The sequence below is a fragment of the Lonchura striata genome, chromosome 16 (genome assembly GCF_046129695.1).
Source record: "Lonchura striata isolate bLonStr1 chromosome 16, bLonStr1.mat, whole genome shotgun sequence".
Lineage (NCBI taxonomy): Eukaryota > Metazoa > Chordata > Aves > Passeriformes > Estrildidae > Lonchura > Lonchura striata.
The window spans coordinates 5,594,655-5,609,766 of NC_134618.1; the positions used below are offsets into that span (position 1 = coordinate 5,594,655).

Sequence of the window (15,112 nt, forward strand, 5' to 3'; positions counted from 1 at the left end):
TACTTGCAGACAGACCAGATGAAAAAACTTGAGCTCGGGGAAATGCTGCCTATTTCTGGTACACCTTTCTACACAGGGAGAGTTCCCACCCAAAAGGGAAACACTGGGGTATCTTTTAGGATCATCATGGTAATGCTCTGATTTGGTCTGGAAAAGTTTAGGCAAATCAGAGGTGCAGCTTTATGTTTAACTTTAAAAATACAAGCTATCAAACACAGATTCCACATCCTGCTGCATCACCCTCTTTAATCTGTTTGAAACAATCTGCCTTCCAGAAATTTAAGGGCAAAGAGGGAGAGAACCTGATTTGGTCCCAAAACAGGAGTCATTAACCTTGAGCACTGAGTCACTGAACTTGTGGTGAGCAATGCTGCTTCATCTCCTCTAATCTAACAGATTCTGTTTTGGCAGTCTCTGGTGGTGATTTCCCCAAACACCAATGAAGCCATGGAGAATAGCATTAAAAAAAAAAAAAAAAAAAAACAAACAGAGAGAGGGATAAGGTAGAAAATAAAGAAATAAAGGAAGCGAATCTTGTATTGCTGATATGCACAGCTTTTACATCTCATACTAGGTCATTTTAACACAGACCAAAATATCTGACCCACAGGTGATGAATTAGGAACAGATTCAAGGATCAGCTTCATTATTCTGAAATGCAGTAAGTGTTTATTCCAGCTGTGCTGGTCAGTGCTAATAAATATATAAAAGAACCACTATTGTGGAAAGATAATTTGAACAGCAAGCAGTTTGTTACACAGGAAAATCATGCACACTGAAATATATATATATATTTACACTAGGTGGTATGGATTTCTAAACATATGTGGGGTCTTTATTTCAGAACGATTTCTGAGAATACTGAATGTGGTCTCTAGATCAAGGCTGCATAGGAGGAAAAACAGCACAATATCCTTCCAGTGAAAGTCACCAGTCCCCAAAAATAAAATGCATATTAAAGTGTTTAATGCTACAAGTATCTTTTGTTCAAAGTCAAAATATCTTGACTTTTTAAACAGGGGGAGAAATCTCAGTTCAAAAATAGTGTGTTTAGTGCATAGTGTTTCTGCTTTACCTGCAGAAGTTATTATTCTGGCAAACTGTGTGTGCATGAGGTCATGCAATGATACAGCTTGTTTAGACCTGGCTGCAACCAGAGGAATTCAAACCACGTCCTTTCATTCAGTATTATTATAGTTGATTATTCACTAAATATTCAAAGGCTTCAGTGTCATTAAGAGCATATAACCAAAATGACATGGGCAGTATTATCCTCATCAGTGCAGGTTAATGAAAGGAAACTCATCTGGGTTAATGAAAGGAAACCCATCTGATCATCCTTCCAGGAGTCTCAGGCACTGCAGAGCTTTTCCTCATGCATATGTAGAGTGTGACAGGCAGCTCTGAGCAGCTCTGGGCTCGGGGATGCAAACAGGACCATATGCTGAGTCATTAAATACATTCCTAGGACAAACTCAATCACTGGGAACATGTGTAGTACAAGATACCATTTCAATTTGAAAATGAAATTTGGGTAAACAGAAGGTTGTATTCTATGCACAGCGTTATAATGTGGAATCAAAAGGAATTTTGTGCAAAAACTGCTAGATGGTATATCCAGAGTACTTGCACATTGTGGTTTTGTTAGGGGTGGTGGAGTTGTGTTGAATGAAGGAGCCCAGAAGAGCAGGGATCTGCAGCACCTGTGCCAGGCTGAGATCAGGTGGCAGCTGATGGCAGAGGGCTCAAAAGAATTCTGCATCTTACCATCAATATCATCATTATCATCAGACTATTCACCTGATCTGAAGAACACAAATTTATTTATGCTTCTCCATTAAGGATGTGTATGTTTAGAAACATCTTTCTTACTTGAAGGAAAATGTTGTGGGGATAAACACTCACCCTCTGCCCTATCCTGTGTTAAAATTTATTTCCTCTTTTTGTTCTTTTAACACATACATTTTAAGCACAAGGAATATATTTATGTTCTCTGAAAGGCAGACTCATCTAGAAGTTCTCTCAATATTCTTGTCACAGTCAAGTACCACTGGAAGAAATTAAATTTAATCAGTATTTTACATGAAATTTATCAGCATTTCAACATAATAAGCCATATTCCCTATTAAAGTTAGACTTTTTTTCTATCCCATTATTCAAGCCAAGACTGTTCACAGGGAATTTTAATTTTCAGAACTTGCATGAAATTTAAGTAGGCAACAACACCTTTCTTTCACTCTCTGTGGCTGAAAGTGATGCAACAGTGACTCATGTTTTACGTCATTTACACTTATAGAACAATTACATCAACTTAAACTTTGCTACTAATGAATTATATAACTTAATAGAGATGTCTACATTATTTTATGAAAAACATTGCCAAAGCTGGATTTTTATTATCTGCATCTTGAATAATGATGCTTATTTAGCACTTGCATCTAATGATACACATTAATTTTTCTTTTTGTTAGGGCATGTAGGCTTAGGATTTCAAAGGGGTTTTATTTTTTAATAAAATAAGTAAAACCCCAGTTGTTTCAGGGCTTGGTAGGCAAACAATGAGATATAGCAATGCCTTAAAATTACTCAAATGCTTTTTCTTTGCTTTGGTTTCTATTCTGAAATTTCCTATAACTGTTTTTTCCTCTCCAAAGCAATTGAAAGGATTTGGTCAGTCTCAAGCATCTGTTTAAATATTTCCTAGTGGCAAGGTCCAAACTCGGCTGAGCTGTTTTGGCTGGAGGTGGACAATGATGTGATGCTGGAAAATGTCCCTTAGGTTGGTACCTGTGACTGCCAATGGAAGGAGCTAACCCTGCTCTGCAGATTTGGAGTTCTCTTGCATAGACAAATCCATTTGTTATAGGATTCTATCACTTATTAGACAGTATTTCATAGTTCTGTGCATAAAAGGCACTGCAATTTTCTGTTCCTTCCAGAGCCAGTGTCCTACAACACCCAAGGACTTGCACACTGCTTAATTTTTAACGTCCTTTTTTATCTTGGTTTGAACAGACAGGTGTCTGCTAAGGAAGGCAGGAACCTCTCTTGAAATGGAAAATGTAAACCCCTTGCCTCCAAATTATTATAATTTTGAAATTAGGAGGTGTTGCACTACGACACGAAATAACTCATGCACTCACACTAAGATCAAAAAAGTAAAAGGAAGTAACTTCTATTTCTGACCTCGCAATGTATAGAATTCCAAAAGTGACAATGGATTGGAAGATAAAATTGCTACTACTCTAACTATACTGGTTAAACCAACAGTCTATCAATTCTCTCCTCCCACAAAGAAGAATGCAAAACAATCATTATTTGTATAAACAGTGTGTGAGACCTCTTATAGAAATATGTAAATATCAGAAGGTATAGAAAACTTTTAAAAGAACTTTAAAACTTTTAAAAGAAGAGGGTGACAATGAGGCACTCAGACAAAGATATCGGAATAGGAACAACAGTTCTTTACTAGGAATATTAAAAATACAAATGCAATAGCACAAAATAAAGCAGTGCCAGAGTCAGAGCAGGCCCTGTCCCCTGTGTGTCAGGGAGGTGGCTCAGCCCCATCCAGGGGGGCTCAGCCCTCCTGCAGTGCCAGCTGTGCTTCTGCTGGAGCAGGATCCTGCACAAGGGGGGAGTTTTCCTCTGGAGCTCCAGGGCTGGGGGAGATGGGCCTGGGCTCCTCTGGGAATGCAGTGGGAAGAAAGCTGCTCCTTTGGGAATGCAGGGGGAAGAAAACTGTTCCTCTGGGAATGCAGGGGGAAGGAAGCTGCTCCTCTGGGAATGCAGGGAGGAGAAAGCTGCTCCTCTGGGAATGCAGGGGGAAGAAAGCTGCTCCTCTGGGAATGCAGGGGGCAAAGGCTGCTGTGCTGTTCCCAGGTCAGATTGGATCCAGGTAGGAATGTTTGGCTCCTCCCCTGGATGCATCTACCCATGGATGATGGAATTTTCTCAGCCATGCAGGGACACTCACTGGCCATGGACAGAAGATAATTAATAATGAATGGTCCATGAACAGAAGGGATCTCCTGGAGGGAGGATTGGCTGTGGAAGAGATAAAGAAAATGCCCAATGAACAGAGGAGAACTGCCCCATCTTAACAGATGGCAATAGAATACACACCCCCAGCCACATCTTACATTTGCAACCTAAGACACCTTTATCTCAAGCAGGTGCTACCATTATTCTGTGTGATAAAACAGCTTAAAAAGTAAAATGTAGAAACTGCTTTTTTTTGGTTTTTTTTTTTTTTTCCTAGAATTATGTATAAATTTTATTTTCTGATGATTCAGAATAAGCCATAAGCTTCCTACAGAGCAGTTCCCTGGGCAAAGCTGGAAGCAGCAGAGGAATAAGCCATGTTGATGTTCCACTGCTGCCAATATGAGTCGATAGATCATTGTCTCGGTTTTCCAATATTAAAGCCATGCTGCTGTTTTGTGATGTACCTATTGCCTGGGAAGAAAGGAGATGACTTTTTATTTAAGTAGGTTAATAGGTCCCATGGTTTCCAGAGCTGAGGTTGTTTGGATTTGGGTGGTGAACTTATAAAGGCTTCCTTGTTCCAGCAGCACAGCAGGCAGACAGGCTGTCCCAGTGGCACTGACATTTGCTGTAACTTGTGTGTCTATCTTACAACTTCAGTGTTCTGCTCACCAGAGAGTTCAGCTCTGCCAAAACAGCACTCTAGGTTTGATTGGAAGGCTTGAGTTATAATGTATATGCATTTGCTTGCTGAAGGTAAAAATCTAACGAGAAGCAGAGAGGGCTGTGTATATGTGTATCTATAAAAATTATATCTGAGAATTTTGCTGCTTTATCTGGGAAGATCGTGTTTGCCTTCAAAGGCCATATGAAAGCTGACCTTGTGTTGTTTACATGCAGAGTCTGTGTGATCTCGTTCTTTCAGGATGAAGGATAGTAGGTTTTATTCTAAATGATATAAACGATACTCAAATTCTTATTTAAATGCATACAAAATGTGTGCTAAGCTTGTTTTAGAAATAGGGGAAATGTTCTGCATTTTTTAAATGTGGTGTGTGTGTAATGTGAGACAAAATTTAGACATAGGTGTGTGAGCATCCAGATTTGTCATTGCTTGCAGGTGTTTTCTTATGTTGCTACTCTGCATCTTTATCTGATGCATTGGTATTGAATGATTTTAGTGACCATTAATTATCTCTTTTATATACAAAAAGCTCAGTCAAGTTACTAGTGCTGGACATTTTTGAAACAATGATAATAATATCTTCTATGTGTACTCGCAGAAATAGAATCTTGGGAATGATTTGCAAAAGTATTTGAGAGAGAAACTCAGTTTGTGTGTACAAATTGTAAATTGCTTCTGACTAGAGTTTTGATATAGTGAGATTCATTAATGTTTGGAGAAAATGAAATGTCAATATTAAGGTACAGAAAAGCTTTCTTATGAAAACTTGGAATTTCTAATGTTTCAGTGATGATGTTGTGAGGTTTTTTTACTCTTTTATTCTCTGATTTGTTTTAGAACCTTGGCTGTGTCTGCATTAAATTCTTTTACAATAAAATTAAACCTTCAGTTTTCTCTTTTAGAATGTTTTAGGGTAGTGTTTGGACTGAGAAATTAGTTTAAACGTTGCTAAGAACCAGTGTTAAAATTGCTTCTGCTATATTCTGGATTTAAGATAATGCCCTTAATGAGATTTTTTTAAATTTCAGTCAGCCCTGAAGTAGTCAGGCAGTTGAACTAGATGATCATTGTAGGTTCCTTCCCACTGAATTATTCTGTTCTGTTGCTTATTTTTACTGTTATTGCAGAGGAACAAGTGTGCTGTGTAAGCTGAGCAAGACCAGTCAGCAGCAACTTGAACGTTTAACTGTAGAAAAATATGTTTGCACCATTCTAATGGTTTTACTGTTGCTTATTGCAGTTTATCACATTAACAAATGGTGGATGTTCCTCTGAGCGGAGCTACTTTGAGTTTCTAAAATAAAACCAGACACCTCTCCCTTGCTGGCCAAGCAAAGAAAACCAGAAAAAAATAAGAAAATAATGGGATTTTTTATTTTCTGAAAACAAAGCAACTATTTTAAAAATGTTTCATAAAGAAGAGTGTAATAATTGATTTTAAAATAAACCAAATCAATGAGTTGAGAACATAGAAGCTGTGTACAAGGGTGTATAAACCTTGAGGAAGTGTAAAACTTCCTCTGTCCATTTTTTAAGGATCTGTGACAAGAGGACTGTCACATGTTTTCAACTCTCTCTCTGCTCCATCCCTATCAGTATCATATTCAGAAAGCTCTGAAGCTGGTTTAGATCTAAGTCTCCAGATTTCTTGTCAGCCTGTCTGGAAAGCAGCAAAGGTTGAGGGAGCATTTAAAATAATCCATCTCTGGCTGACAGGTGAATAAAGAAGAGATTGAATGAGTAGAGAAAGGGGTAGACTAAAGGAGAGCTGTAATATGGCACTTGGGAAGGGAGGGGAAGGGATAGACAGGATGAGGAGGAAAGCAAGGAGGGAATAAAAGCAAAATGAGAAAGGCTATGTCAGATTTAAGACTAGGAAATATAGCAGGAGGACAGCAAATGTTACAGGGGGAATGTAGGGAAATGTCTGTTGAAAGAAAGAAGTAGGAAGTGTTAGAGTTTTCCTTGAATCTCCCTGCTGAAATAATGGAAATGATGCAGAAGGTCTGCACACACAAAAAGCTGGAGCTGCTGCAACTGCATCCTGTCCCCAAATTCCCCTTGTGAGTGAGCACTGGGGAGTGAAGAGAATGGAGAAGGGAGAAGGGCATTACTTCTTTAATGAGGGAGAAAATGTTTTCTGGAAATCCTGACTTCTGCCTCACCTTCATGTGTCAAACTTTGTGTTTCTGCTATTCTCCAAGGAGCTTTCACAGAGTTTTGCTTCTGTATAATACCTGTTCTCTTTATTAATTCTTGAAGCTGAATGACAAAAATTGGAAAATGAGATGATGGGAATAATATCTTAATTATTTAATGTGTATTTACTGTGTATACTCTTGCTATTCTTTATTTCAGAAAATTAGGAACATTATTTTTAGAAGCATGGGCATGAGCGACCCTTGTTAATATGGATTTTTTTTGCCATATCCTTAGAGTTGATACTGTGCTTTGAAAAACTCTGCGTTTGGAATCAGATCAGGAGGCATGTTTTCAGTTGTTCTGTAAATCTTATGTCTTGTTCTTTAGATCTCTTCTCGTTTTGAGTAGGGTGATTTCTTTGTAGTATAATTTGCAGGTTTTGTACAGTATTTTGAAGCTCTAAGATAAAAACATATTACTGGGGAATTTTGACATTTCTCTGCCCTTTTTTTGGATATTTCTTTATCCTTTTCCCTTAGCCGGAACCTATCCCTTTGTAATTTCTTGGAAAGTTAACTTGAAAACACTCACTTCCAAATTCAACCTGCATGTTAAAGGAAACATCTACTCTCTGAGAGGGTTAGTGTTTTCCAGTAAAAAAATTAAGATTGCTGGAGAGGAAAGGCCTGTTACAGTAGCTGCAGCACAAATGTAAAAGCATCAAAGATAATGACAACTGTTATCTGTTTGTGATGTTAAAGCATAACATATGACTGGAGCCAGTTAAAGGAACCACCAAGCATCAGTGCCCTGCATCAGATCCTGTCACAAGAGTGAAAACAAATCCAAGAGCATGAGGGTGCCACGACAGCCCTGCAGATCGTGTCAGCTCTCAGTGCTGCTGAGATCTCACACAAACCTTTCCTCAGCAGTGACCTGCATCCCCACATTACAATACTGCTGAATTTGGAGGTGTGCAGGCAGCTCTGCCACACTTGGGTCTGTGTTGTCAGTGTGTCACAATTCTCTACCTTAAAAACCCCAAAAAACAATAGTTTGTCTCTTTCAGCTGGCAACTTTATGGTTCTGAGCTATGCTTGCTCACCTTAATTTTCAGCATAGTTGTTCAGGGAACTTCAAATCAAACTCATATTTTCAGCATGCTTTTTGGGAGTTGTTTTGGTTTTGTTTTTTAAACTACATTAAAAATGTGCAGTTGTTTAAATCATCACAAGTTTCCTCTGGCATACTTTGCACGTGCTTTTTTTATGAGTTTATATATGACAATGCTTGCTTATGGAATGCCATGCTGGGTTATATTTAGATTTGAAAGTCCATCCTAGCACAAATTTTGTTCTGCTAAAAGGCATTGGCAAAAAAGGGACAGTTTGAAATGAGAATATTAGCATCCAAGAACCAGTATTGCATATTTTGATTTAGAGTGGATAAAGGATGTTTTCTTTTCTTCCATAGTTTGAAAATTAAAATCCCTTGGAGTATTTTAGAACATTAACTGTGGTTAAGGGATTAAATGAAGCAAAATGGTTTGGTGTGTGTTGAATCAATCAGAATTAAAGTTCATTTATAAGTGACAGATTTTCTAAGCACAGAAACTTTCTTTGGTACCTCTAGTGTAAGTGACTCTTCTTTTTAATATGCCATGTTACCTGTGTTTAATGAAGTGATTTAGGTGTGCTAGGTGAGTTGTTTGTGAATTTCAATTCTAAACAGAATGAAAATTGCTTTTCAGGAGTTCAGTATAGCAGGCTGAGCTTTCCCAAGATGAGCTAGGTGGCAGAATTGACTAAGAAAGTGGTGCTCAGTTATTCCTTAAGCTCTGAATGCCAGTTTGCTCACTGAATCATGTAAAGTGCAGTCCATTTTAACTTTATACCTTACTAAAAGGAATTATCTGTTTATATCAAATGCATTTTGTAATATTTTATGCAGAATACCTCGGAGCAGATGTATGCTAATTTCCAAAATGCTACAGGCTCTCAGTGAGCTGGGAAAATGCATCTTGTTTTGCAAATCCAATATGGTTATTTAACAGTTCTGTGATACAATTATTTTTCATGTATATTACACAATGCAAGGTCTACAGAAGGATTCTGCTGATAGCATATTTCCCTGAGGTTCTTTGCTCTGCCTTCCCTACTTTGCCTGCTTTATACACTCAATTTTTACTGAGGATGAAGGTGAAGAGTGGATAGGAAAACAGGGATGACAGATGTTTGTCATTATTGTTTAATGCTCTGTTCTTGGATTCTAAGGTGGAGTGTGTGGTGTTAAAACAGAGAAAGAACATGATTTTAACTTAGGTATTATTGACTCAATGGCCTTAAGTACAAATATGTAGCTATTAAATACAAAGTAGTGGGTCACTAGTTGTTTTGAATATCAGTGGAACAAGATATGTCTCCAATGAAGTTTTCCTCCTTCATTGTTAAAATTGTTACACTCTGATCCAGGAAAAAAAACAAACAAACAAACAAAACACATCATAATTCCCTTCAGGTTAATTATTTTTTTCACATAGCCTAAAGTGACTCAGATTTTTTTATATTAGAAGATGGATCAAAAAACATATTATGGCTTCCTCTTCCCTTTCTGCTTTTTCTCCCTTTTCCCCCTCTTTTTTCTCCCTTTTCCCCCTCTTTTTTCTCCCTTTTTCCCCCTCTTTTTTCCCCCTTTCCCCCCCTTTTTTTCCCATTTTCCCTTCCCCTTCCTTTTCCCTTTTTCCCACCTCACTCCCATCTTTCCCCCTAACCCCTGTGATGCAGTAATGCAGCTCCAGCTGTCTCAGGAGGGCTGAGTGTGCACAGATGGGAGCCAGGAACTCCTGGAGTTCTTACCTCTGCTGCTCAGTTGTTTCATTTGATTGCATTTGTTAAGTCACTCAGATCCTGACACGTTTTTCTTTCCGTGAAGTGGCTGATAACAGGTGGTGATGATGATGGGTGGTGGCAACAGTCACTGTCACTGTGCTGGGTCATTAATCTCTGCTCACCCTGCCTGGTGTGCTCTGTGCATTGTGTGTTCATAAATCCCACTGGTGTGAGATCATTCCAGAACACCAGCTCCAGCCCATGACAGCAAACAGGGTAAAGAAGAAATAAATATGATAATTAAAAGCAAGTTATGCTCATAGGTGCTGGTAGACCAGAACGTGTATTGTTCCTCATCCAGAGTCTTTGCATTCATTTGCAAATATACATTCTGCTACTGAAGTAATGCAGGGTGTTTAATGGAATTCACTCTCCAATAAAGTGGAAACAATATTGAATCTATTAATCTGAGAGTTATTCCAAGAAAGGATCTTGCTTTCCTAGCCTGCTAGGAAACAATTGTTACCCAGCTCACTTTGGGTATAATCTCCATTAGTCAATATGTGCTTTTGAGGTTGAGTTTGCAGCTGTACTTACTGTATTGTGTTCCTGCTTTAAAAGTAGTGCTGTATTTGTGTTGCTCCTGTCCTGTACAGTATCCTTTTTGAACACAGAGCTTTTCTGTGATCATGACCCAGTTATGTTGAGCTTACTAGCATGGTTAATAAGAATATCAATAATAATCCAGAATCTTCTTTTGTAGTTATTAGTGGTGGCCTATTATAATTTTCCTTGACAGCACATATGGGGGGTGATAAAGTAACTAATAAAAGTGCCACATGGAGCATAGGTCTACTTTTATTTTTGTACCACTATTTCTTTCATCTGACTCAAAATTCATTTGCAAGATTCAAAATAATTTTATGTGTGATTTTGGCTTCTGCTGATGGATTCTGATCTGTAAATGTTGTGTGACAACACTGATTCTCTGACTTAATCAGCTTCATTATTTCAGTCACCATTCTATAGATACAAATTAGGTTGTCCAAACCCTATTCACTCCTTGAGTCTTATTACTAGTTCTTTTAACTGAGATTAAAAGCAAGTATAAACTTCACAATAGTTCTTGTGGCCTATGTGCATTATCTTCTTTCTTTCCTTTGCTGATCAGAAGCTGAAACAAACCCTTAGGTGGCTTTTTAGTCCAGTCTTCACAAAGGATGGGATTCATCCTGCAGCCTTTTTCTTGCTCTTCCCAGTGTCTGCCTGCTTTAGGAGAAAAACTGCAACTCTTCTGCTGGTTGGAGAACACAGCAACACCAGGCTGACCTTGGAGGAAGGTGAGAGAAGGGACATCCATTTTGTGAGTCTCATTTATCCTATCTCCTCTCATGGAAAGGGATCTTGGTAGTTGTGTTACTTCACATTGAAATGATGGTAACGTTTACCCCTAACCCTCATCTGGTAGATCTGATACTTTATGATGCCTCAAGTGAAAAAAGTTGGCACAGTACACCCCCATTGTGTTTGTAGAATCTCTGCCTTTCATCTTAATCAGAAGATAGCTGTGTTATTATCAGCATGTCAATGCTGGTTTTCTGAGACTGATACTCTATTACTTCTCTCTCCTTCCTTAATCCAGTAAATCTCAATTTCTTGAATCAATCTTCCTATTATGAATGCTTTTACTGTGAATTTTTAAAATTCTGGTAGTACAGACAGCTGTATAGGTGTTCAACCACCACATCAAAGAGAAATGTTCATCTTCACTGTAAATACTCATCACATATTTGGTGCAGTGGAGGAATCTTAATGAGCAAACTCTGCCAGGCTCTAACCTACTACTCACTGTTGTCTTCTCAACCACACCTGGCTGGATGTAGTTGAATCACTTGTGGCAGGACAGAATCAAGGATTTTTCAGTGAAATTTCTTGTGAAGGTGGAAGTGCATTTCCAGGTTTAGAAGAAGAGCTTCTTGGAATTGGAATATTTTCTCCTTTTGCTCACACTTTGTTTGTCCTCCTTAGTTTTGCTGCTTGGGTGTAGGACCTTGTGCTTGGAAACTTCCATCCAGCTGAATGGAGTTAGAATTCCAGAAAAAGCTAAATAGGTACATGGGAAACATTCTCACTGGGTTCAAGGTGTGATTTTTTTTTGTTTTGTTTTGATCAACCATAAGCCAGGTGAAGCTTCCTTGAGGAAATAACATCTGGTCTTGTGATGAGAAGGGAAGAGTAGTGGGTGTCCAACTCTTTCATTTTATCGAGGTTTTCAACCCATCTTACCCTATGATTCCTACAGCCTTGTTGGTGCAAGCTGGAATGGATAAAAGGTTGATAAATCAGCTGGCTGCTGAATTTACAGGGCTGTGATGGGTGGTTCAGAGTTCACGTGGTGGCTCCTTAGTGGCCATGTGCCTCAGGGTTTGTCTCAGAGGCAGCACTTTAATAGCAGGGTGGGGAGGGAGTGAGGAAGCACCACGGGTAGTGCAAGACAGGACTGCCCTTCAGAGGGGCTTGGATAAGCAGGATATGAAAGGGAAATAGAATCATAAAGTGGTTGTGGATGTGCTCTGGTGCCACTCCAGTGCTGGGCAGGAACCCCCAGATCTGGCTGCCCAGGGCTGTGCCCAGCTGGCTTTTGGGGGTGTCCAAGGTGGAGCTGTCCCAGCTGGAACATCCCCAGGGGACTGCCAGGGCTCTGCAGCCTCCCAGAGGAGCAGCTCCAGGTGCTCTGGGGGAACCTCCTGCCTGCCTCAGCTCCTGTCACAGCACACCTGGAACACCCTGGCTCAGTCTTCTCACCCTCTTCAAGCATTTGTGTGCATTGACACCCCCTGAACCTGCTCCTCTTGAGGCATCCCCCTGAACCTGCTCCTCTTGAGGCATCCCCCTGAACCTGCTCTTCTTGAAGCATCCCCCTGAACCTGCTTTTCTTGGAGAATCCCCCTGAACCTGCTCTTCTTAAAGCTGAACCAGCCCAGGTCCCTCAGCCCTCCCCCACAAGAGACACATGCCAGTCCCTGAATCATCTTAATGGGCCATGGTTAGACTCTCTTCAGGGTGTCAGTGCCTCTCACATACTGGGGATATCAATCAACGTTGCTAAATATCCATACTGTAATTTTTCCACCTCCTTGATTTTTTTAGTGTGCATTGGGCATTTTAGAATAGAGGATTCTTCAATGAGTATTTCAAAACTGTAGAATTGTGGGTCAATTTTTTTTTTTTTTTACTTTGTGCTCACTTCTTTGGCACAGAGCCAGGATATTCACAGTTAATAGTGCATTATATATGATGATTGCTCTGTCCTCTTTATAGAAAGATGCCTAAAGAAAAGACCAAAGTTGTTGATGGAGATTGTTGATTGTGGATTGGACCTAAGTGACCTGAGGTGTAGGACTGTGCTGCCAGCCATGCAAACTTATCACCAGTAATCCTTAAATGGTAATTTTTGCAGAGACAAAAGCTTTGAGATAAAAAAATAGCATTCAAATTGTAAATCTGAGGTTTAGACATTTCTATACTTCATCAGCAATAACAATTTCCCTCCCTGGGGAACAAATAAAAAATAAAAAAGAACCTGATGTGCTTTTTGGTTCTTCAAAGATCTTGAAAGATTCTTTTAGAGTTTTACCATCTTAATAATGAAAGTCAACTTCACAGAATTATGACAAATTTTAAGATATATTTTGTTTCCTTTGGCAATGCAATGCGTGGTTGATAAATTACTTGATTCTTTATGTTGTTCAAATGCTTGTGGACACAGCGCTAACATAAGGAAAACTAAACTGAAAGCAATTTTATGCAGCTTTTTTTACTATACCCTTGAGCATTTTCTAAGTTTGCATTTAATCACAGAATCTTGGCCATGATATTTCTGACAGGTAATTTCCTTAATGCAGTTGACAGAGATGGATTACATGGAAGCCTATTGGATCCAATGCTTTTGTGTGCAAGTGATAAGACTAGATTAGGGTTATCTTGCTCTGAGTGCCTGCAAAGATACAGCCACCTAATAATTCCCCTGGTAATATGGATGGGTTTGGGGGAGCACAAATTCATGGCTAGATACTGGCCTGTAAAACTATTGCCAGATTCTGTTGCACCTTGAGAACATCTGGGGTGACGTGTTTTTTGTGTCACATGATAATAGCAAATTGTATGTCAGGGAAAGACAAATATGTTAAATATTTTGTAGATTAGGAAAGTGATAAGGCAAGAGGCAGGCATGTATCTTAGTAATGGTATTTGAAAATAAAATTATTTTGGCCAAAACTATGAATATTATTCTTATTTTAGACAGAAATAAAAAAGGAAGTAACATTTATCCTTTTAGCTGTTGTAAAATATTTGTGAGAGAAAAGTGATGTTGTGTTGTTGCCTTATTGAAAGGTCCTAAGCCTGAATGTTCTTAATCAGGTTGGATTTTGAAACAGGATTTAATTATAAATAACAAGATCTGAATACATTTTAGATGTTACAAATACTCTTTTGCAATCATGACTTCTGAACAGTTGCCTACAAATCCCATCAATATATAGCATATTTTTATTTACCTGTAGCAGGCATTCACCTCAGTGAAAACAGAATTTTTCTAGCAATCTCTAAGATTTTGGCTTTTTATAACTTCCCCAAATTGAATTGGAGGAATAAAATAAATTTGATGGGCTTGTAGCTACCAGTGCTGCAGCCAAAGCATCTGTGATTGGTCTCTCTTTTGGGAGCAGAGTTGTTGGGAAGCTGAAGGTTGGAGACAAGAGCAGGTCATGTTCTAAACCAGACTCCTGCCACTCCTTGTGCAATCAGCAGACACAGAGATGTGTCTGCAGGAGGCAATTCAGAATAAGGGTTTAATTTAGGGCTTTGAGTCCCATCCTGGGGATCTGCTTTGTGTCACTCTCCTGGTTACTGGGAGGGCTCAAATGAGCAGTTTCCCTAAGCTGCCATCAGTTTTTGGGAGTATTTTCTGGAATAGGGAGCTGTGGAAATTGGAGATGTGGAATGGTTCTCGAGGTTTTACAGAGCAATGGAGTTTGCTGTATGGATGAAATGTTCAGAGGGGTTTTGTGGGGCCCTGGGGGAACACAGCCACAGTGTTTCTTGGCATCGTGGCTCTTGGCTGCTCTCTGACCAGTGGCTGAAAATCTGTGGCCATTTATTTCTGGAAGACGCTGCAGGTGGGAAAGACCATTCCTCTACCACAGTTAAAAAGGAAGAGGAAAAAAAACCAAACAAACCCACAGAGAATATTTGGGTTTGGTGTTGCAAATCAACAGGGAAGATCAGTGTCCTTTGTGTCCTTACATCTTGGCCCTATAAAATATATCACCTCTCTTTTCCTTGCTTTATTTTCCAAGGGGAAAAAAAATACAAATCAAGCATTTAATATAGAGTCTGTCTCATGAAAAAGGATCATGTAGGTGTTTAATATATGCTGTGATGAGTAATTTTGGTCATGGTACATCAG

General features: G+C 39.1%; 1 protein-coding gene across 42 annotated transcripts in view; it reads left to right on the forward strand.

The window, feature by feature from the left end:
* Window positions 1-15,112, forward strand: part of RBFOX1 (RNA binding fox-1 homolog 1) — a 1,167,105-nt gene that overhangs the window by 839,014 nt on the left and 312,979 nt on the right. The window contains exon 7 of one of the 42 annotated variants that reach the window (XM_077786836.1): window positions 10,814-10,938. The exons of the other annotated variants lie outside the window; for them this stretch is intronic. Coding sequence (XP_077642962.1) covers window positions 10,814-10,938 — 125 coding nt within the window. The remainder of the gene's footprint in view (window positions 1-10,813; window positions 10,939-15,112) is intronic. 42 annotated transcript variants of the gene reach the window in all.